The following is a 19,941-nucleotide window of genomic DNA, read 5'->3' as shown; positions in this document are numbered from 1 at the left end:
CATGTTCAACAGATAAGTGTCGCGGAAATACGTATGTTGCGTTGGATTTGTGGTCATACAAGAAGGGATCGAGTTCGGAACGATGATATACGTGATAGATTAGGGGTAGCACCAATTGAAAAGAAGCTTGTCCAACACCAGTTGAGATAGTTTGGACATATCCAACGGAGACCTCCAGAGGCACCAGTGTGTAGTGGAATCCTAAGCTAGGATAGTAACGTGAAGAGAGGCAGAGGAAGACCGAAGTTGACTTGGGTAGAGGCAATAAAAGGAGACTTGAAAGGATGGAATATACCCAAAGACTTAGCCTTAGATAGGAGTGCTTGGAAGACAGCTATTTACGTATCTGAACCTTGATTGCTTCTACTGGGTTTCAACTCTAGCCTACCCCAACTTGTTTGGGACTTAAAGGCTTTGTTGTTGTTGTTGTATTGCATTGTGTCAAGTGAGCAAGGATCAGGTCGTCGCTTCCTTAGTGGCGCGCTACATCGACGCCTACGTGTAGTGAAAAATAAGTAAGGGTCTTCACATCTGAGTCGACGGGTGCGAAGGGTATGGAAGCTAGTCGAACCAACTAGGATCTATTTAGGTAGTTGGAATGTAGGGTTGCTTACAGGGAAGTTAAGAGAATTAGTTGATACCACGATTAGGAGGCGTGTAAATATATTATGCGTTCAAGAGACTAAATGGAAGGGTCAGAAGGCGAAGGAGGTGGACAATACATATTTCAAGCTTTGGTACACAGGAATAGTCACGAATAGAAATGGGGTGGGAGTTTTGATTGATAAGAGCCTCAAGAATGATGTGGTGGGAGTGAGAAGGCAAGGAGATAGGATTATCTTAGTCAAGCTTGTCGTTGGTGATATGGTCTTGAACGTAATTAGTGCGTATGCCCCCTAAGTAGGCCTCAATGAGAGTGCTAAGAGACAGTTCTAGGAAGACTTAGATGGCCTGATTAGAGCTGTACCTAGTAGTGAGAAGCTTTTTATAGGAGGGGATCTTAATGGGCATGTAGGTACTACAAGGTAGGTTTCAAGGCAGTTCATAAAGGTTTTGGGTATGACAGTAGGAATCAGGAGGGAGAGGAAGTTCTGGACTTCGCGGTAGCTTTTGACCTGATGATAGCCAACACTTTCTTTAGAAAGAGAGAATCTCATCTAGTGACCTTCAGTAGCGGACAACACTCTAGCCAGATTGACTTTGTCCTCGCAAGAAGAAAGGATAAACGAGCATGCTTGGGTTGCAAGGTGATACCAGGGGAGTGTTGTTTCTCAACATAAGCTTTTGGTGGCAGACTTTCGTTTTCAGGTGTCTGTGTGCCCGTAGGGATAAACAAGCAAAGATTGAAAGAACAAAGTGGTGGAAACTGAAAGGGGAGACGTCAGAGGTATTCAGGGAAAGAGTTATCAAAGAGGACTCTTGAAAGGAAGAAGAGGACATAAACAACATGTGGGAGAAGATGGCAACCAACATTCAGAAGGTGGCCTCAGAGGTGTGTGGAGTAACCAAAGGAAGTGGAGGCGAGGCTAAACGCCCTGTTCGTTTGGGCTGGTTTGGCTTATAAGCCATGGCTGAAAGTACTGTTGGCTGGTTTGGTGTGAGAGAAAAATATTGTTTGTTGGCTGATAAGCCATGGCTTATAAGCCAAATACGACCAAACGAACAGACTAAAAGATACTTGGTGGTGGAACGAGGAAGTCCAAAGGGCTATTAAGGAGAAGAAAGAATGCTATAGACGCTTGTACCATGACAGGAGTGTGGACAACATAGATAAGTAAAAGGTGGCAATGAAGACTGCAAAGCGAGCTGTAAGTGTGGCAAATGGTAGAGCGTACGAGGATCTTTACCAATATTTAAGTACGAACGAAGGAGAGAAGGACATTTATAGGATGGCTAGGGTTCGTGAGAGAAAGACAAGGGACTTCAACCAAGTTAAGTGCATTAAGGTGAAAGGGAGCATCTCTTGGTGAAGGAGGATGAGATCTGACATCAATGGTAAGAGTATTTTACAAATTGTTCAATGGTGAGAATACGGACACAACCTTTCAGTTGGATGACTCTTTTGATGACATCAATAGACGTTTTGTGCGGAGAATCTAAGAATATGAGGTTAGAGAGGCGTTGAAAAGGATGAAAAGAGGTAAGGCGATGGGACCGGTTGGTATCCCAATCGAGGTGTGGAGATGCCTCGGGGATATAGCTATAGTATGGCTAACCAAGCTGTTTAACCATATTTTTCGATCGAACAAGATGCCTGACGAGTGGAGAAGTATATTGGTACCGATCTACAAGAATAAAGGGGCTATTCAAAGTTGTACTAATTATCGGGGAATTAAATTGATGAGCCATACTATGAAGCTGTGGGAGAGAGTTATCGAGCATCGCTTGAGAGCAATAACGCGGGTCTCTATGAACCAATTTGGTTTCATGCCCAGAAGGTCAACTATGGAAGTCATTTTTTTAATAAGACAAGTTATGGAGCGGTATAGGGAGAAGAAGAAGGAACTACACATGATTTTTATTGACTTAGAGAAGGCTTATGATAAAATATCAAGGAATGTTATGTGGTGGGCTTTGGACAAACATAAAGTCCCAACGAAGTACATTGGGCTCATTAAGGACATGTACAACAATGTTGTGACTAGTGTTCGAACAAGTGATGGAGACACGGATGACTTCCTAATTAGGATAGGACTACATCAAGGGTCCGCTTTGAGCCCTTATATGTTTGTCTTATAGTGATGGATGAGGTCACAAGGGACATACAAGAGGACATCCCTTGGTGTATGCTTTTCGCGGACGATGTAATACTAGTTGATGAAAGCCGAACAAGAGTGAATCAGAAACTGGAGTTATGGTGGGAGATTTTAGAGTCCAAAGGTTTTAGACTCAGTAGAACTAAAACTGAGTATACGAGATGTGACTTCGGCACTGCTACTCGGGAGGAGGAAGATATTAGTTTGTAAGGTCAACTAGTGTCTAGGAAGGATACCTTTCGATATTTAGGATCAATGCTACAGAGAGACGGGGATATTGATGAAGATGTTAGCCATAGAATCAAAGCAGGGTGGATGAAGTGGCGCCAAGTATCGCATCTGGTGTCCTATGTGACAAAAGGGTACCACAGAAGTTAAAAGGCAAGTTTTATAGGACGGCGATTAGACCTGCTATGTTGTATGGTGTAGAATGTTGGTCTAAAAAAGACGACATGTTCAACAGATAAGTGTTGCGGAAATACGTATGTTGCGTTGGATTTGCGGTCATACAAGAAGGGATCTAGTTCGGAACGATGATATACGTGATAGATTAGGGGTAGCACCAATTGACGAAAAGCTTATCCAACACCGGTTGAGATGGTTTGGATATGTCCAATGGAGATCTCCAGAGGCAGCGGTGAGTAGTGGAATCCTAAGCCAGGATAGTAACGTGAAGAGAGACAGTGGAAGACCGAAGTTGACTTTGGCAGAGGCAATAAAAGGAGACTTGAAAGAATGGAATATATCCAAAGACTTAACCTTAGATAGGAGTGCTTGTAAAACAGCTATTCAGGTGCCTGAACCTTGATTGCTTCTGCTGGGTTTCAACTCTAGTCTACCTCAACTTATTTGGGACTTAAAAGCTTTGTTGTTGTTGTTGTTGCCTCGTGGCAATGGATCTGGAATTCTTAATTACCCAGTTGGGCATGGGATTAGGATATGATTCTTGTGTGGATGCTTGGTTATCTGGTCAAATAGGTGTTCTTAAATGGAAAATATCCAGCCTGGGTAGGGGGAACGCAGAAGTAACATAATTTGGAAAATCTGCAGAGATTGAGGTTGATCTAATGCTCATAAGGTCAGTGACAGCAACGTGCAGATTTTGATACTGCCACAAGCCCAAAAGCCTGCCTGCCTGTCTGCTTAGGCCTTTCCCAGCGCTATTTTTTTTACCGGTGGTCTAAGTGTCACGTGGAATCAGATAAAAAAAAAGTAGTTCTATACTCGTCGTAGTGATTTATAGAAGCTACATATATCTAGAGAGAAGGTGGTTCATGCTAAAAAAAAGAAAAGAGAGAAAATAAAGGTGAGATATGATGAAAAAAAAGTTTTTTTTACAAACTATAAGTAGTGATAGCTTGTATTATGTAAATAGTAGTCTTAATATTTTTTAATCTATGTAGATCACTTTATTTGTACTAGAGTGTGTTAGCCTCAATTGACGGTGCCCGCATCAGATTCTTCGTCCTGATCTTTTCTTTTGATCCCAGACCCGGTCGAGCTTTTCTTTTGATCCCAGACCCGGTCGCTATCGACATCACTCACCACAAAGAAACACGCTTGAAAACGAAAGCAGGGGTACATCATGGCATGGATGTACGCTTGCTGTTGCTGCTGCTTGCTTTGTGGTGTGAAAGAGAGTTACAGGAACTGAAGCGTTTCTATTATCGGTCCCGTTCGGTTTACCTTATAATCTGTACTATTCAACTTGTTTTTTCAGCCGGAACAATATTTTTCTCTCACAATAATTCAGCTAGAACAGTGTTTTTTAGCTAATTCAGTCAAGTTTCAGCAAGCCGAACGGGGCCATCGTCCTGTTCGCTTGGCTTATAAGCCGTACTTTTTCAGCCAACGAACAATATTTTTCTCTCACAACAAATTAGCCAACAACACTTTCAATCATAGCTTATCAGCCAAGCGAACAGAACAATATATTCTATTGGCGTTTAGTATGGACATGGAAGCATCGTCCAAACAAGCCACATGCCTGCCGGTGGCCTGCAGCTTTGCTTGCAACCGGTGGCACACTTGGGCAATAGATTAGTGGCCAAGCGTGAGTCATCAGGAGCTCAAGAATATGCAGACTAGGGGATCAGAGCTTCTCCTTGATTGACCACACACCATTTTAAAAGACCCTTTAAGTTTAGTTTGAGAAGAAGACACCGCAATCATACTAATAAGCTATGCCATCCGATGGGCTATGGCTGAGAGAACCGAGGTACTATAATCTTCTCTTCTGCGGGGAAAATTGCCAGCATAGTTTGATCTGATGGTCCTAGGCGTCATTGACATGGGATGTTAACCGAAACTGCTAATCGTGGCGCTATCGATCACGAAAAAAGAGCAAATCTAATCTTCTTTTGTGATTATTTATTTTTTCCACGAGAGTTTGCAGGAGCTTGTGATCACATACCCGCCAGCCGTTGAGCTAGCAAGCATTCGAAGTGTCTGTCGAAGGGGACAGGAGAAAGCTAGCTGGGAGGAGTCATGGCCATGGAATGCAAAGGGGGCATCATGGTGACAACACTTTAGGGCATGTTCGGTTCAACTGAATCCGGTGAATCCGGCCTGGATTATTTCCCGGCAATCATTCCCCTTCAAACGAACGCGGCCTTACTAGGAAGCTATCAGTCCTCGGAAAGGGTCCAGAATCTATGTCACCCAACCCAGCCCAACCCATCTCAAAAGATCTCTGCAGAGGAGGAATAGGCAAAGGCAGGCCACAAAGATACACTGTGACTGAGTATTGTTCCCCTCTGGAAAGTGGGGTCAGGCAGAGTAGTCGCTTGGCCCTGCCAATTCCCACCTAGGAATAGTCCATTCACTTCCATTGTTGATATGTTTTGGTTGCCAAATTCGTGTAAACTAGAATGATACCTCTTGTTTAAAAAAAAAAGGAATGATACCTCGCTTGTTGTTGTGAGACTATTTTTAGAAAAAATAATTGCATGTGTGTTAAACCTACATGCTCTTATATCTATTTTATCAAAAAGGCAACACAATGGATATCCAACAATAAAACTAACAAAATTAGATCAAATTATAAGATGATGGAACAACAAAACCTATTATATTATATGGATGGCTTTTATATTTCTTATATATTGAAAGTAGCAATTGCGTTTAGTGGAGATGACATGATTAGTGGGATCACATGGCTATTAATGGGAAATGAGGTGGATAGATTTCATATTAAGATAAAACTTGCACTGAGATTAGCTTTAGTGAGATGACATAGTTATTAGTGAATATGATGTGGATAGTTAATACGAGATGTTGTAGATGGTTTGAATATTAAGATAGAACCTGTAGTGGAGATTAACTTTATAAGGGATATAGATTAACATGTCTCGGGCAACCATACCACAAGATTAACATGTTATGAAAATTGTTGTGTTACTCCACACGGTATAATAAAACACTGATGAGGTGAGCATGGAAAATAAAACGTAGAGCTTTGGTTTAGCTGGGCCCAGTTAACCCTGAACTTGTGTGCAACAGCCTTATTTGGGCCGATCTGACTTGCGCCTTCTCTTTTTCTGTTTTTTTACTCTAACTAGCAAATTTGAGGTTGTGTTGCTACAGCTAACAAGAGCGTATAATCAATATTAAAACCATAGTTTCTCTGTATGGTGTTTGAACTATGATGTTTATTGGTGTTTTTTTTTCAAAAAATTGCATGCTTGGCCCTTTTCCCCTTTTCGTGACTATTTCGTTATGGATCAGTATACTGTATAAGAAACTATTCTTAGAGCTTTGAAAGTACAAATGTAGGATACTAATAACTATAGCTATGAATTTTCATGACTATTTTGTTTTTGGATTTTCTGTTCAAAATGGTGTAAATTTATGAATTCTTATTGATCTTTTTTGAAAAAGGGATATTTTGTGGAAATTGATTTCTATATACCTCCTAAGAAATAATAAAATAGTTCTAAATTGTGAATAAATGGCACTCATCCCTCAAACAATGTAGAAACAGAACAACCATACTCTAGTAATCTCAAATAATACAATCATTTATGGCATGTTTAGTTTGAGGATATAGTTGGATAGGATGTGACCATCCATGCGTTTAGGATAGACTTATTCATGCTTTCTATTTGGTTGGATGGAGCCAATTTTTTTTGTTTAGTTGGATGGATGAGAGTCGCATGCTTTCTGTTTGGTTGGATGGAGCTATATTTTTGGTTGGGTGGATGGGAGTGGATGTGATGAGAATAGTTGAATAATTGTATCTATTATTTAAAAATAATGACAACTAATTATACACTAATAAATATGCACTAACACTAATGTTGACATGATAATCAGTAATAAAAAACATTAAATGTTTAATTAGCACTACTTCCACCCTAATTCACACACAAAAACATACACTAATCACCATATTAGCACTTACTAAAATTAATCTTGCCATCATAATAATTACTTCTAAGTCTTTCCAACTTTCTCTGAGAGTCAAAGCATTTTTTAAGAAATTATAGATAGTTTAAAACTCCTGATAAGTGACACTTGCCCGTCAAACAACGTAGAAAAAGGGCAATCATATGCTAGTAATCTTAAATGCTAGTAATAATGATTTAAAAATAACAAGGAAGAAAAATAAAACTCATAAATGTGCTTCCCACACAAAGTCACTCGTTAATGTAAAAACCACACCAAAAAAGGTCAAACTCTTAAAATGGCTAACATGCGAGCCGAAGACGATGACAACCAAGAGAGTGGCTGCCTGAGTGCCTGCTGTCCTCCTCCTCCCATCGATTTTCCTCCGAAATCGAATCCTCAGAAGGACAAATCTCATCCTCCGGCGCTCAGGGCCCACCCAGGCGGCGACTCTCTCCCTCCCTCTCTCTCTCGATCCGATCCGTAGTGGCTCACGGTCCTCGCCGGCGGTAGCGGCGCTGGGCGAGCAGCGGTGACTTGCCGAGGGCGCGCTTCGCCGGCGACGATCATCCAAAAGGTACGCCGTTCTTTCCCTTGCCTTCCTGCTGGGCGGAAGCGAGTGCTCCCAAGTTATGCATTCGGATCTGACCCAATTACAGTATATACATGTGTCGTATCCACTGACTTCGATGTTAATTATTGGGTGTATATGTCTTTTACTTGGCCCGCCCCTGATTCCTTTCTCGTTCTCCATTTCTTGTAATCTTGATGTGCTCAACTAATTATTCACGGTTATTCTATGTTGATGATGCTAAAATAGCAGAACTCATTCATTCCATCCTTTAGTTCTGGGAGTATTTGATTTGCAAAAGTCAAACTTTTCTAGTTTTGACCAACAATTGGTCAAATTATCATTCATGCTTCGTGCACAAATGTTGCATCAATAGATTCATATCAAAAGACCTTTTAGGATGCTGTTGATTCTGTTGCAAGAGAAATTAATTCAGGACTACCCATCAAAATATGCCTTGTATTCACGAATGGAGGGAGTAACTTCTGTAACACCAGTGAGTTAGCCCAATAAAACTGTGACAACGATTTTGCAGGATGGAAGGGGAGGCAGAGACCGTGGTTGGTTCTAGTTCTAAACCATGTGGGCAGCTGGAGGACTACTACATTCCAGATTACATTCTGAAGCCAGGTGCCCAACAAGTACTTGTTGATCATGCGCCACCCTGCCCCATTGTAGTGTTCATCAACTCAAGATCTGGAGGACAGCTTGGAAGTAGTTTAATCAAAACTTATCGTGAGCTTCTCAATGAAGCGCAGGTACCTTTTGTCTTTCTGGAAATGCTAGACCATGGAAATGTGCTTCTGGCCTTAGTGGCATTTTGAATCTGGAATTTTTGTGAGAGCTGCTCAGTTATTTTCAGGTTTTTGATCTCTCAGAAGAGGCTCCAGATAATGTGTTGCATCATTTGTATGCCAACCTTGAAAGGCTAAAGATGGAAGGAGACATTCTTGCAGTTCAAATTTGGAGGACGCTGAGGCTAATTGTGAGTCATAACACTTTCAGAATTTAGATTACATTATTATTATACATAAGTGTCTGTCTCTTTTGCTTTCCCATTGTACTTCTTTTGACTAAACAGATTTCAATTAGGTTGCAGGCGGTGATGGTACAGCTAGCTGGCTGCTTGGGGTAGTCAGTGATCTTAAGCTTTCCCACCCACCTCCAGTTGCAACTGTGCCTCTGGGAACCGGAAATAACCTCCCCTTTTCATTTGGATGGGTAGGTGGCCAATAACGTTCTTATAAAACAAATTTCCTTTATGTTATTGTGTTGCTCATGTTCCACACAAAAGGAAAAATGGAAGTTATTTATCTATTTATTTTTCAATTTTCATCCTTGATGAAAGATAGAATAAAGAAGATGATTTACCAATAGTCTATGCTGATGCACCATTGACTGTCATCCATCTACTTATTACCTGTATACATAATGTCTAGTACTTTGTAGTACTTTGGATAGGATCAAGTTGTGGTTTCAATGTTTATTTTTATTGAGTTAAGCTGTGGTGAGTGTAGAAATTTTGGAAAGTTGATGCACTCTTGTAGGTTCTATGATCCTCTCAGGTTATATGCGAATGCAATTTTGTTGATGGATTATCTCTTTTTCTCATCTGACTTTAGCTTGTGATCTTGCATGCAACTGCCTCTACATGTAAGAAGACATTGGAATTTATGTTGAATTCAACATTGCAGGGAAAGAAGAATCCTTCTACTGACCAAGAGGCTGTAAAATCATTCCTTGGGCTAGTGAAGCATGCAAGAGAAATGAAGATCGATAGGTACTGCCTGAGACAAAGAGCTCATTCTTAGTTTTTTTAGTTTATGTAATGATTGCCCTAAGGATGAAAATATTATTTAATGTGTTTAATAATCTTCAGGTTTTGTCTTTGTGCTTGTGTAGCCTGTCTTTGCGGTAGTTTGTATGGAACTATTTAAGAAAGGTAGCTCTACTGTGTGTTTGCGGCAAAAAAAAAATTGTCTAATATTTGCTGCAACAATGGGGCACGCTCCTATGCTCATTTATTTGCTGCTTCTAAGATACAAAGTTATTTATTTACATTTAAAATTATTGAATAATTAATTCTTGATCTTCATATCTTTCCTCATTTTAAAGCATGCTTATTCTTCTCTCTCATGCTGAGGCAGATTCAATTTAATGTAACTTGATGTTTCAGTTGGCACATCATTTTGAGAATGCGAATTCCAGAAGAAGGCCCATGCGATCCTATTGCTCCATTAGAGTTGCCTCATTCATTGCATGCGTTTCATCGTGTCTCAAGTAGTGACTCCCTTAATATGGTAAGACATCTCTTTCTATTGCAACTTTCTTCGCTATGGAATTATGCTCATTTAAGATAATGGCTATGCACCATTACAATCAAAGACATTTGGTTCCTATATTTAATTAAAAGCTTCCGTGGTCATTCTTGCTTACTTCAGGAAGGTTACCACACATTCCGTGGAGGATTTTGGAATTACTTTAGTATGGGTAAGTCTTCACTGTTATTCTCCTCTTTATGTTTCACAAATGGGGGCAAGACCATTATGTCCCTATACTATCCAATTGTTTATTTATATTTTTTATCTTGACATGTGATGCTGGGTACTAGTTCATGCTACAAAGGATAGTGATGCGCTGACCCAATAAGGAAACCAGTGCAAGTCTAGTGACATTAATGTTAGGGCAGATTATCATTCTCTCTTTTTTTTAATTAAATCCATATTTGGTGAATCCTTAACTCCGCCTATGTTCTCTCAACATAGCAGGTCCCAAGCCCTGGTAAAGGAGTAGGGTTGTGATAGGCGTGGCGAGCCAATGTTAAATCTAGCCATTCTAATGGAGATGAAACCCGAAAGAAAACCGTTGGGGCGTAACCCTCTTAGCGACGCGCCATATCGGAACCCGGGTATGGTGTTAAATGGGCAAGGGCCGGGTCGGCACCTCCTTGGTGACGCGCAGTGTCGCGATCTGGGCATGGTGTTAAGTGAGTAAGGATCGGGTCGTCGCTTCTTTAGTGGCGCGCTACATCGGCGCCCAAGTGTAGTGAAAAATGAGCAAGGGTCTTCACATCTGAGTCGATGGGTGCGAAGAGTAAGGAAGCTAGTCGAACCAATTAGAATCTGTTTAGGTAGTTAGAATGTACGGTCGCTTACAGGTAAGTTAAGAAAATTAGTTGGTACCGCGACTAGGAGGCGTGTAAATATATTATGCGTTCAAGAGACTAAATGGAAGGGTCAGAAGGCGAAGCAGGTGGACAATACAGGTTTTAAGCTTTGGTACACAGGGACAATCGCTAATAGAAATGGAGTAGGAGTTTTGATTGATAAGAGCCTCAAGAATGGTATGGTTGGAGTGAGAAGGCAAAGAGATAGAATTATCTTAGTCAAGCTTGTCGTTGGTGATATGGTCTTGAACGTAATTAGTGCGTATGCCCCTCAAGTAGGCCTCGACGAGAGTGCTAAGAGACAGTTCTGGGAAGACTTAGATGGCCTGATTAGAGCTGTACCTAGTAGTGAGAAGCTTTTTATAGGAGGAGATCTTAATGGGTATGTAGATATTACAAGCGCAGGCTTCAAGGCAGTTCATGGAGGTTTTGGGTATGGTAGTAGGAATCAGGAGGGGGAGGAAGTTCTGGACTTCGCGGTAGCTTTTGACCTGATGATAGCCAACACTTTCTTTAGAAATAGAGAATCTTATCTAGTGACCTTCAGTAGCGGACAACACTATAGCCAGATTGACTTTGTCCTCGCAAGAAGAAAGAACAAATGAGCATGCTTGGGTTGCAAGGTGATACCAGGGGAATGTGTTGTTTCTCAACATAAACTTTTGGTGGCAGACTTTCGTTTTCAGGTGCGTGCTCGTAGGGATAAACAAGCTAAAGATTGAAAGAACAAAGTGGTGGAAACTGAAAGGAAACGTCAGAGGTATTCAGGGAAATGGTTATCAAAGAGGGCTCTTGGAAGGAAGAAGAGAACATAAACAACATGCGGGAGAAGATGGCAACCAACATTCGAAAGGTGGCCTCAGAGGTGTGTGGAGTAACCAAAGGAAGTGGAGGCGAGGCTAAAGATACTTGGTGGTGGAACGAGGAAGTCTAAAGGGCTATTAAGGAGAATAAAGAATGCTATAGACGCTTGTACTATGATAAGAGTGTGGACAACATAGAGAAGTACAAGGTGGCAAAGAAGACTGCAAAGCGAGCTGTAAGTGTGGCAAATGGTAGAGCGTACGAGGATCTTTACCAACATTTGAGTACAAAGGAAGGAGAGAAGGACATTTATAGGATGGCTAGGGTTCGTGAGAGAAAGACAAGGGGCTTCAACCAAGTTAAGTGCATTAAGGATGAAATGGAGCATCTCTTGGTGAAGGAGGATGAGATCCGACATCGATGACAAGAGTATTTTGACAAATTGTTCAATAGTGAGAATACGGATACAATCTTTCAGTTGGATGACTCTTTTGATGACACCAATAGGCGCTTTGTGCGGAGAATCCAAGAATATGAGGTCAGAGAGGCGTTGAAAAGGATAAAAGGAGGTAAGACGATGAGACCGGATGGTATCCCAATTGAGGTGTGGAGATGCCTCGGGGATATAGCTATAGTATGGCTAACCAAGCTGTTCAACCATATTTTTCGATCGAACAAGATGCCTGACGAGTGGAGGAGAAGTATATTGGTACCAATCTATAAGAATAAAGCGGATATTCAAAGTTGTACTAATTACCGGGGAATTAAGTTGATGAGCCATACTATGAAGCTATGGGGGAGCGTTATCGAGCATCGCTTGAGGGCAATAACGCGGATCTCTATGAACCAATTTGGTTTCATTCTCGGAAGGTCAACCATGGAAGCCATTTTCTTAATAAGACAAGTTATGGAGCAGTATAGAGAGAAGAAGAAGGACCTGGAGAAGGCTTATGATAAAATACCAAAGAATGTTATGTGGTGGGCTTTGGACAAACATAAAGTCCCAACGAAGTACGTCGGGCTCATTAAGGATATGTACAACAATGTTGTGACTAGTGTTCGAACAAGTGATGTGGACACGGATGACTTCCCGATTAGGAACGGACTACATCAAGGGTCAGCTTTGAGCTCTTATCTGTTTGCCTTAGTGATGGATGAGGTCACAAGGGACATACAATGGTACATCCCTTGGTGTATGCTTTTCGCAGACGATGTAGTGCTAGTTGATGAAAGCCGGACATGAGTGAATCAGAAACTGAAGTTATGGCGGGAGACTTTGGAGTCCAAAGGTTTTAGACTCAGTAGAACTAAAACTGAGTATATGAGATGTGACTTCGGCACTACTACTCGGGAGGAGGAAGATATTAGTTTGGAAGGTCAAGTAGTGCCTAGGAAGGATACCTTTTGATATTTAGGATCAATGCTACAGAGAGACGGGGGTATTGATGAAGATGCTAGTCATAGAATCAAAGCAGGGTGGATGAAGTGGAGCCAAGCATCTGGTGTTCTATGTGACAAAAGGGTACCACAAAAGCTAAAAGACAAGTTTTATAGGACGGCGATTAGACATGCTATGTTGTATGGTGCAGAATGTTGGGCTACGATAAGACGACATGTTCAACAGATATGTGTCGTGGAAATGTGTATGTTGCGTTGGATTTGCGGTCATACAAGAAGGGATCGAGTTCGGAACGATGATATACATGATAGATTAGGGGTAGCACCATTTGAAGAAAAGCTTGTCCAACATCGGTTGAGATGGTTTGGACATGTCCAACGGAGACCTCCAGAGGCACCGGTGCGTAGTGGAATCCTAAGCCAGGATAGTAACGTGAAGAGAGGCAGAGGAAGACCGAAGTTGACTTGGGTAGAGACAATAAAAGGAGACTTGAAAGGATGGAATATACCCAAAGACTTAGCCTTAGATAGGAGTGCTTGAAAAACAGCTATTCACGTGCCTGAACCTTGATTACTTCTGCTGGGTTTCAACTCTAGCCTACCCCAACTTGTTTGGAACTTAAAGGCTTTGTTGTTGTTGTTGTTGTATTTGGTGAATCCTTAAGCAGATAACAATTAAAAGAATTCAGGCACTAGAGAGTCAAACATGACGAGCATGACTTGACATGTTGCAGGGATGGATGCAGAAGTGTCTTATGCATTTCATTCTGAAAGGAAGAGGAATCCAGAGAAGTTCAAGAACCAGCTGACAAATCAGGTATTTTTTCATATTTTAGTTTTGTTACTATATTTTCATTCTGCTTGTTAAACAAATGGTCAGCTAGTATGTTGAAGTTATGCTAAAACTTTTTATTTGTTAATATGTATCAATTATGCAGGGTCAATATGCTAAGCTTGGACTTAAACAAGGATGGTTTTGTGCTTCTCTAAGTCAGCCATCGTCAAGGTAAAATTCGCTAAATTTATCATAATCCCAAATCATAGACACTGCTGCCATGGTGCATGTATTTTGTGATATTTACTGTCTGTCATCTAGGAGGCTAGGACTAATGGTGCCTCGTATCTTGATCATGTTTAGTGTTACATTTGAAATCAGGCTGCAGGAGTGTGGGTAGGGGAGGGCTGTATTTGTCATTTTATCGTTCTCTAACTGTAGTGACTAATTCATTTTGTGTTTTTCATTGGTCCAAATCACCACCATCCTTTGCATTCTGAATTTACAATCTGGGAGACTAGCTTTGGTGTATTATTAACAATACTAGATAAACCTATTTTTATCACTCGTGTATCTTCCAGGTTTCCCCTTTTCTCCCCTCTTCTCCTTTTCTGGATAAACAATAAGCTAGATTGCTTTGTTTCCAGGAACCTTGCTCAACTTGCAAAAGTTAAGGTCATGAAAAGAGCTGGTGGCCTCTGGGAGGAACTTCACATTCATCACAGGTAAACTTAGGCGATTTGTTTTTCTCCTATGCATTATGTAATCCTACAATATGGTACGACAGACCAAAGCTTCTTGCTTTGACTTGGGGAAATCCTTGTTCTGTTCCATTTGTTCATCATTTCATCATACTGCCTGGGTATCTGTATTTCTTTGAGACTTTTCCCTGTGTGCTATTATAAAAGATAGCAATCCCCTGTGTGCCCCTGAAAAAAGTCAACGGTCTTCAGCGCCACTACTCCAACTTTTTCGTGTCCTCCATGCCACTTCCGTCAGTTTAGGTTCTAACGCCGTCAAACTGCAGGTGTGAAAAGACGAAAATGCCCTTAAGTTCAAATATGTTATTAATTTTTTTCAGCATCTTAACGACTTCAAATGAAAAAACTCAAAACTAGAAAGTTGTAGATCTCGTCGCGATCTATAATTTTCATATAAAAAATATTTTCATTTAATTCCGCAAAAAAAATAATATGATTTTTCTAAGATATATTAATCATATCAAATCATATTTTTTTTGCGGAATTAAATAAAAATAATTTTTATATGAAAATTATAGATCTCGACGAGATCTACAACTTTCTAGTTTTGAGTTTTTTTCATTTGAAGTCGTTAAGATGCTCAAAAAAATTAATAACATATTTGAACTTAAGTGCATTTTCGTCTTTTCACACCTGCAGTTTGACGGCGTTAGAGCCTAAATTGACGGAAGTGGCATGGAGGACACGAAAAAGTTGGAGTAGTGGCGCTGAAGACCGCTGAATTTTTCCAGAGGCACGCAGAGGATTACGATCTTTTATAATGGCACACAGGGAAAAGTCTCTATTTCTTTTGGGTAGCAGATGGGTTTGTAATCTCTGCATTTGTGCCTCTTGCAGCATTCGATCCATCGTCTGTCTGAACCTGCCTAGTTTTTCTGGAGGTTTGAATCCTTGGGGCACACCTGGCACGAGGAGAGCATCAGATGTGAGTTTCCATGTCTTTGTTTCCGTGAACTGAACATGCCATATTTGCAAGCCATGGAAATTAGTTGACAAATCTATTGTGACATTGTGCAGAGGGAGTTCACTGCACCTTTTGTCGATGATGGACTGATTGAGGTTGTTGGCTTCCGTGACGCCTGGCACGGGCTGGTCCTGCTGGCCCCTAATGGACATGGCACTCGCATTGCGCAGGTATGAATTGCTTCTGCTACGTATTCCTCCTGATGGAAATCCTACATCGTTTTCGAGAAAAAAAAAATGGAAATCCTACATCTCTGAAACGTGAACTCAGGGTTGAGGTGCCATTCTGGTTTTGTGGTGCACACTGAAACGGGCCGGTCTCCCCATCTAAATCAATCTGATTTCACCATCCTGTTTCACAGGCCCATAGGATCCGCTTTGAGTTCCACAAAGGCGTGGTAGAGCACACGTTCATGAGGGTCGACGGAGAGCCATGGAAGCAGCCCCTTCCAAAGGACGATGACACGGTTGTCGTGGAGATCTCTCACCTCCGGCAGGTCACCATGCTGGCAAACGAGCCCTGCAGGTCCAAGAGCGTCAACGACCCGTCATCGCCAGTGCCGGCGCACGACAGCCACGGTGATGGCAAGGATCCCGCGGAGGAGGACGAAGACGAGTGGGAGGACGGCAGGAGGAAGTTTGGGGCCGCAGATACGTTCAAGCTTCCTGACGAGATTGACATTGCTCACCTCAGTTGAGCACTTGAGCTTGACTATTGCATATATCGTCGTGTGCATTCTGATCATCATATATACGAATATGATCTGTAACCATCTTCTTTCTTTTCATTTGATATATTTGGGACATGATTGCTTCAGCCATGTATAAGTGAATCCTAGGCAACCAAGTTCAACATTGCTATATGTAACCAATGTATAGATTCAGTGTAATGGCAGAAACAAGCGAACTGCTACATTTTGCTTCTTTTTCTACCAGTTGAATTGAAGAAGAATATAATGTTTGCTCGCTCTTTGTTAGATTTGATCTGAAGTGGCTCGACTACCAGGGTAGAGTTAAGCCAATTTTACTTTGGGAACACTGTTGCTCATCGTTTGTATTTTTAATTTTTGATGGATTTCCTCTGGCGACGCACCAAAACAAAATATAGCTGCGCGGCGCGAGGCCGTCCAGCTCACCCAGTTGCTACTCCCACAGTCCCACTCCACCGGCACCGGCAAAACCGCAGGCCGCCCGCCCGCCGTTTCACCTTGGACGACCGATCGCGTGCAGTTTTCCCGCGAGAAAAGGAGGGCGGCCGAAACCGTGAGCTCCCCTGGCACACCGGAATGAAAACAGCCGGCCGGGGCCGGCCGCGCTGTCCTGCTGGCTCCCCTTATCGCTCGCTCTGTATATAAAGCCTCGCGCCTCTTCGTCTCGATCGCCTCCATCCTCCAGGCTCTCCCTCCCCTTTGCCGATCTCTAGCCAGCAGCAGCAGTAGCTGTGCCTGTGCGTGTAGTGTAGCCATGAGCCTGAGGGACGTGATGAGCCGCGTCGGCTGGCGGTGGCGGGGCGCCAAGGCTACCGCGTCCTCGCCATCGCCGGCGGACTCGTCGCGGCGGGCGGAGGAGGCGAGGCGAACAGTGGCGGCGGAGGAGCCGGTCCGGGCGTTGATGTTCATCACCTTCTGGGGGCCCAACACCTGAGCTTACCCTGTTGGCTGTTGCTGTTACCCGCCATGCATCTTCTTCCTTAATTCCGTCGCTTTTTCGCATCAAACTTAACGGAGGAGTATTTGTACTGTACGTTTGTAAAAATCAAATCAGTGCAGAACAAATTTCTTTACTCCGGACAAACTCTTTTGTTTACTCCTAAGTTTCAAACACACAACAAAAAAGCTGAGACAAATTAAAATTAGAGAAAATTGCTTCCTTCCATGCCATAAGAAAATATAGCTTCCCTCGTTACTAGACAAAATTGATTTTAGAAGAAAACTGATTTTATTAAAAGAGACGGTCAAAAAAATATAGGTGTCTCTAAAACATATGAAGGGTCCCCTCTAAAAATAGACTAATTTTCAGAGATAGACCTTTTAAGTGATCCATTTTAGCAAATCAATCCACGTATATATAAAAACAAGTAAACCCTAGGAGGATTCCTCTCTCTCCCCTGTGCTAGCCGTCACCTCCTAAGTCCCAACACACACACTCTCTCTCCCCATGCGCATCCTCCTTCCTCAACCCGTCCGCCCTCCGAATGGCTTGTGGCGTGACCTTGTCTGCCTCAAACTAGCACCCGACGTGGCTTTGTTCGCATCCGATCACACCCGACGTGTCTTCGTCCGCCTTCGACCGGTGCCCAGGGTGGCCCCATCCTTTGACTGGCACCCGACGTGTGACGTGGTCTCAACAGGTGTGTTGTAGTCCCATCACCTTCAAGTGTGTGCCGGATTTGGCGTGGAGGCCATAGATCTGGTGGCGCAGGCCAACTGGTGATCAATGCACTCCAAGGAATCCAGAGAACACAATGGAGAAGATGCGGTAGCAACACAACACAAAACACAACAAGAGACAATAAACACATGTGGAGCGGCGAAAACCCTGTGCAAAACCGGCCTGGCCGGTTTGGGGCTGTGCACTTGGCAAACGGGCCTGGCCGGTTCTTCAGGTTCCAGCAGCCCAAGAAACTCCCTCCAAAAGGCAAAATCGATCCAAATGAAGTCCAACTTGCATCAAATTTTGCAGAGATGTTCCCGAGGTGTTAAGAACCTTTTCCCAAAAGTTCAAAGCTTGAAACCTCAGAATCAAAGCAGATATCAAAATCTATCTTATTAAATGGGGTTTCTCCAAAAGGCTCAAAATCTCAGATCTTTGTGCTCGCAAGGAATCTGCCAAAACCAGTGGTTAGAAATATTCCTTAGGGGTCATAGCACGTTTAGATCAAGCCCAAACAAGCACAGGGTCTCAGAAGAAAGAAATCACAAGAAATCCAACAAGAACCACCAAAGAGGAGGCAAAAGAGAGAAGGGAGAGATTCAATTCCACAAGACCAGGAGGTTAAATTTATTGATTGCAGAAAACAAGTTTACAAAGGCATGGTCTAGCCTCCACTCTTCATCCTTCCTCTTACCGGTAAGAAAACAGATGCCAGAGGCAGTCACCCCTCTTTATAGCTGAGTTCTCTAAGAAGCGAATTGTAATACCCAAGAATGCATGTTAAATATTTTTTTACAATGGATTAGGTAATTTATCTAGCGAAGGTTCACCGGCTTTTAAGAGATACCAAATTTTGAGTTGTTGATCCATTGCTTGGATGGATGAACTGAGACCATCAATGTGTAGAGCTCGACAAAACCTTTCCGTTTGACTACTCATGTGCTTTGATCGGAGTTTAGATCATCAAGTTACGGTGGCCAGAAGATTTAACAAAAGAGGAAAACGCTACTGTAACCATCGCTACAGTAACCGATTGGAGTTTACTGTGAACGACTCCCTTTTGTACGAGCTGTTCGGTTAATGGTTTTTGCGGCTGATAAGACGGACGATGCTGTTTTGTTGTGAGAGAAAAACATTGTACCATGATAAGCCAGCCTAATAAGTTCAAGCGAACGTGGCGGTAGTTTTTTTCCTTAACCGTGACCGTGGCTGAGACCTCCATGTTTCTTTTTCTTTCTGGACGTCCTCTCCACTGCCCTAGCTGTCGTTCTTCTGCTCGTGACATAGGAGAAAGAAAGAAAGAGAAGAGTGATGAGGACATGACACCCATGCATATGATCATATTCTTGATGTAGACTAGGCCCGATCTTCCGAAAGGTATGATATCGTCGATTAGTGAAGACTCGACGTTCACGATCTAGGCTTCGAACCAAGACTGATTCGGACCCCCGCAACCGTTACACTACTGCTCCGTTGGTTATCAACCACGCGAACGCGATTGACCTCGCCGAGAAGGCTTTCCTGCAAGCGAATCGAGAACACAAGTAAGAACAAGATGAACGTAATCTAAAATTGCAAATAAATATGAGGCTTATGATAACGAGAAGGAGTTCAAGTCTTTATTCGAAAGGACTAATCGCCACAGGCGAACAAGATCAAGAACTGGGGCCCTGGTTCACAGCAAGCGGCCTTGGCGGCGACAGTTGCAGCAAAACAACGTCTGTTTCACGAGGAAATCAAGAACTAAACAAAACCCAAACCCTAAGGAGAGCGGCGGCTGCTATTTATAGAGTCTTGTGCGTCACCCTCCTGGACGCGCCCCCTAATGGGGCCAAACACGATACACGGTCCAACGGACCAAAAGACGGTGTCGTAGCACCCTAGCAGATTCTAGATGCTAACTTGTTTCGACGATTCCCGTTGATTCCGAAGGTCTTTTGATGTGAAACCACTTGGATTGGCTTCCTTATCAAATTAGCTTTCCAACC

The 19,941-nt window shown here is 42.5% G+C and overlaps 1 protein-coding gene across 1 annotated transcript; it reads left to right on the top strand.

The window, feature by feature from the left end:
- Positions 1 to 7,430: 7,430 nt before the first annotated feature.
- LOC136500502 (diacylglycerol kinase 1-like) lies at positions 7,431 to 16,557 on the top strand. Its single transcript, XM_066495865.1, has 13 exons — positions 7,431 to 7,719; positions 8,249 to 8,471; positions 8,576 to 8,698; positions 8,806 to 8,934; positions 9,408 to 9,493; positions 9,890 to 10,013; positions 10,155 to 10,203; positions 13,816 to 13,898; positions 14,020 to 14,087; positions 14,504 to 14,581; positions 15,455 to 15,542; positions 15,635 to 15,751; positions 15,943 to 16,557. Exons 2-13 carry the CDS (start codon positions 8,250 to 8,252, stop codon positions 16,276 to 16,278), a joined length of 1,503 nt encoding a protein of 500 aa, XP_066351962.1. The 5' UTR covers positions 7,431 to 7,719; position 8,249; the 3' UTR covers positions 16,279 to 16,557.
- The last annotated feature ends 3,384 nt before the right edge of the window (positions 16,558 to 19,941 follow it).

This window comes from Miscanthus floridulus, chromosome 13 (assembly GCF_019320115.1).
Source record: "Miscanthus floridulus cultivar M001 chromosome 13, ASM1932011v1, whole genome shotgun sequence".
Lineage (NCBI taxonomy): Eukaryota > Viridiplantae > Streptophyta > Magnoliopsida > Poales > Poaceae > Miscanthus > Miscanthus floridulus.
The sequence above is the reverse complement of the archived record's forward strand: the minus strand, read 5'-3'. Positions and strand labels throughout refer to the sequence as shown.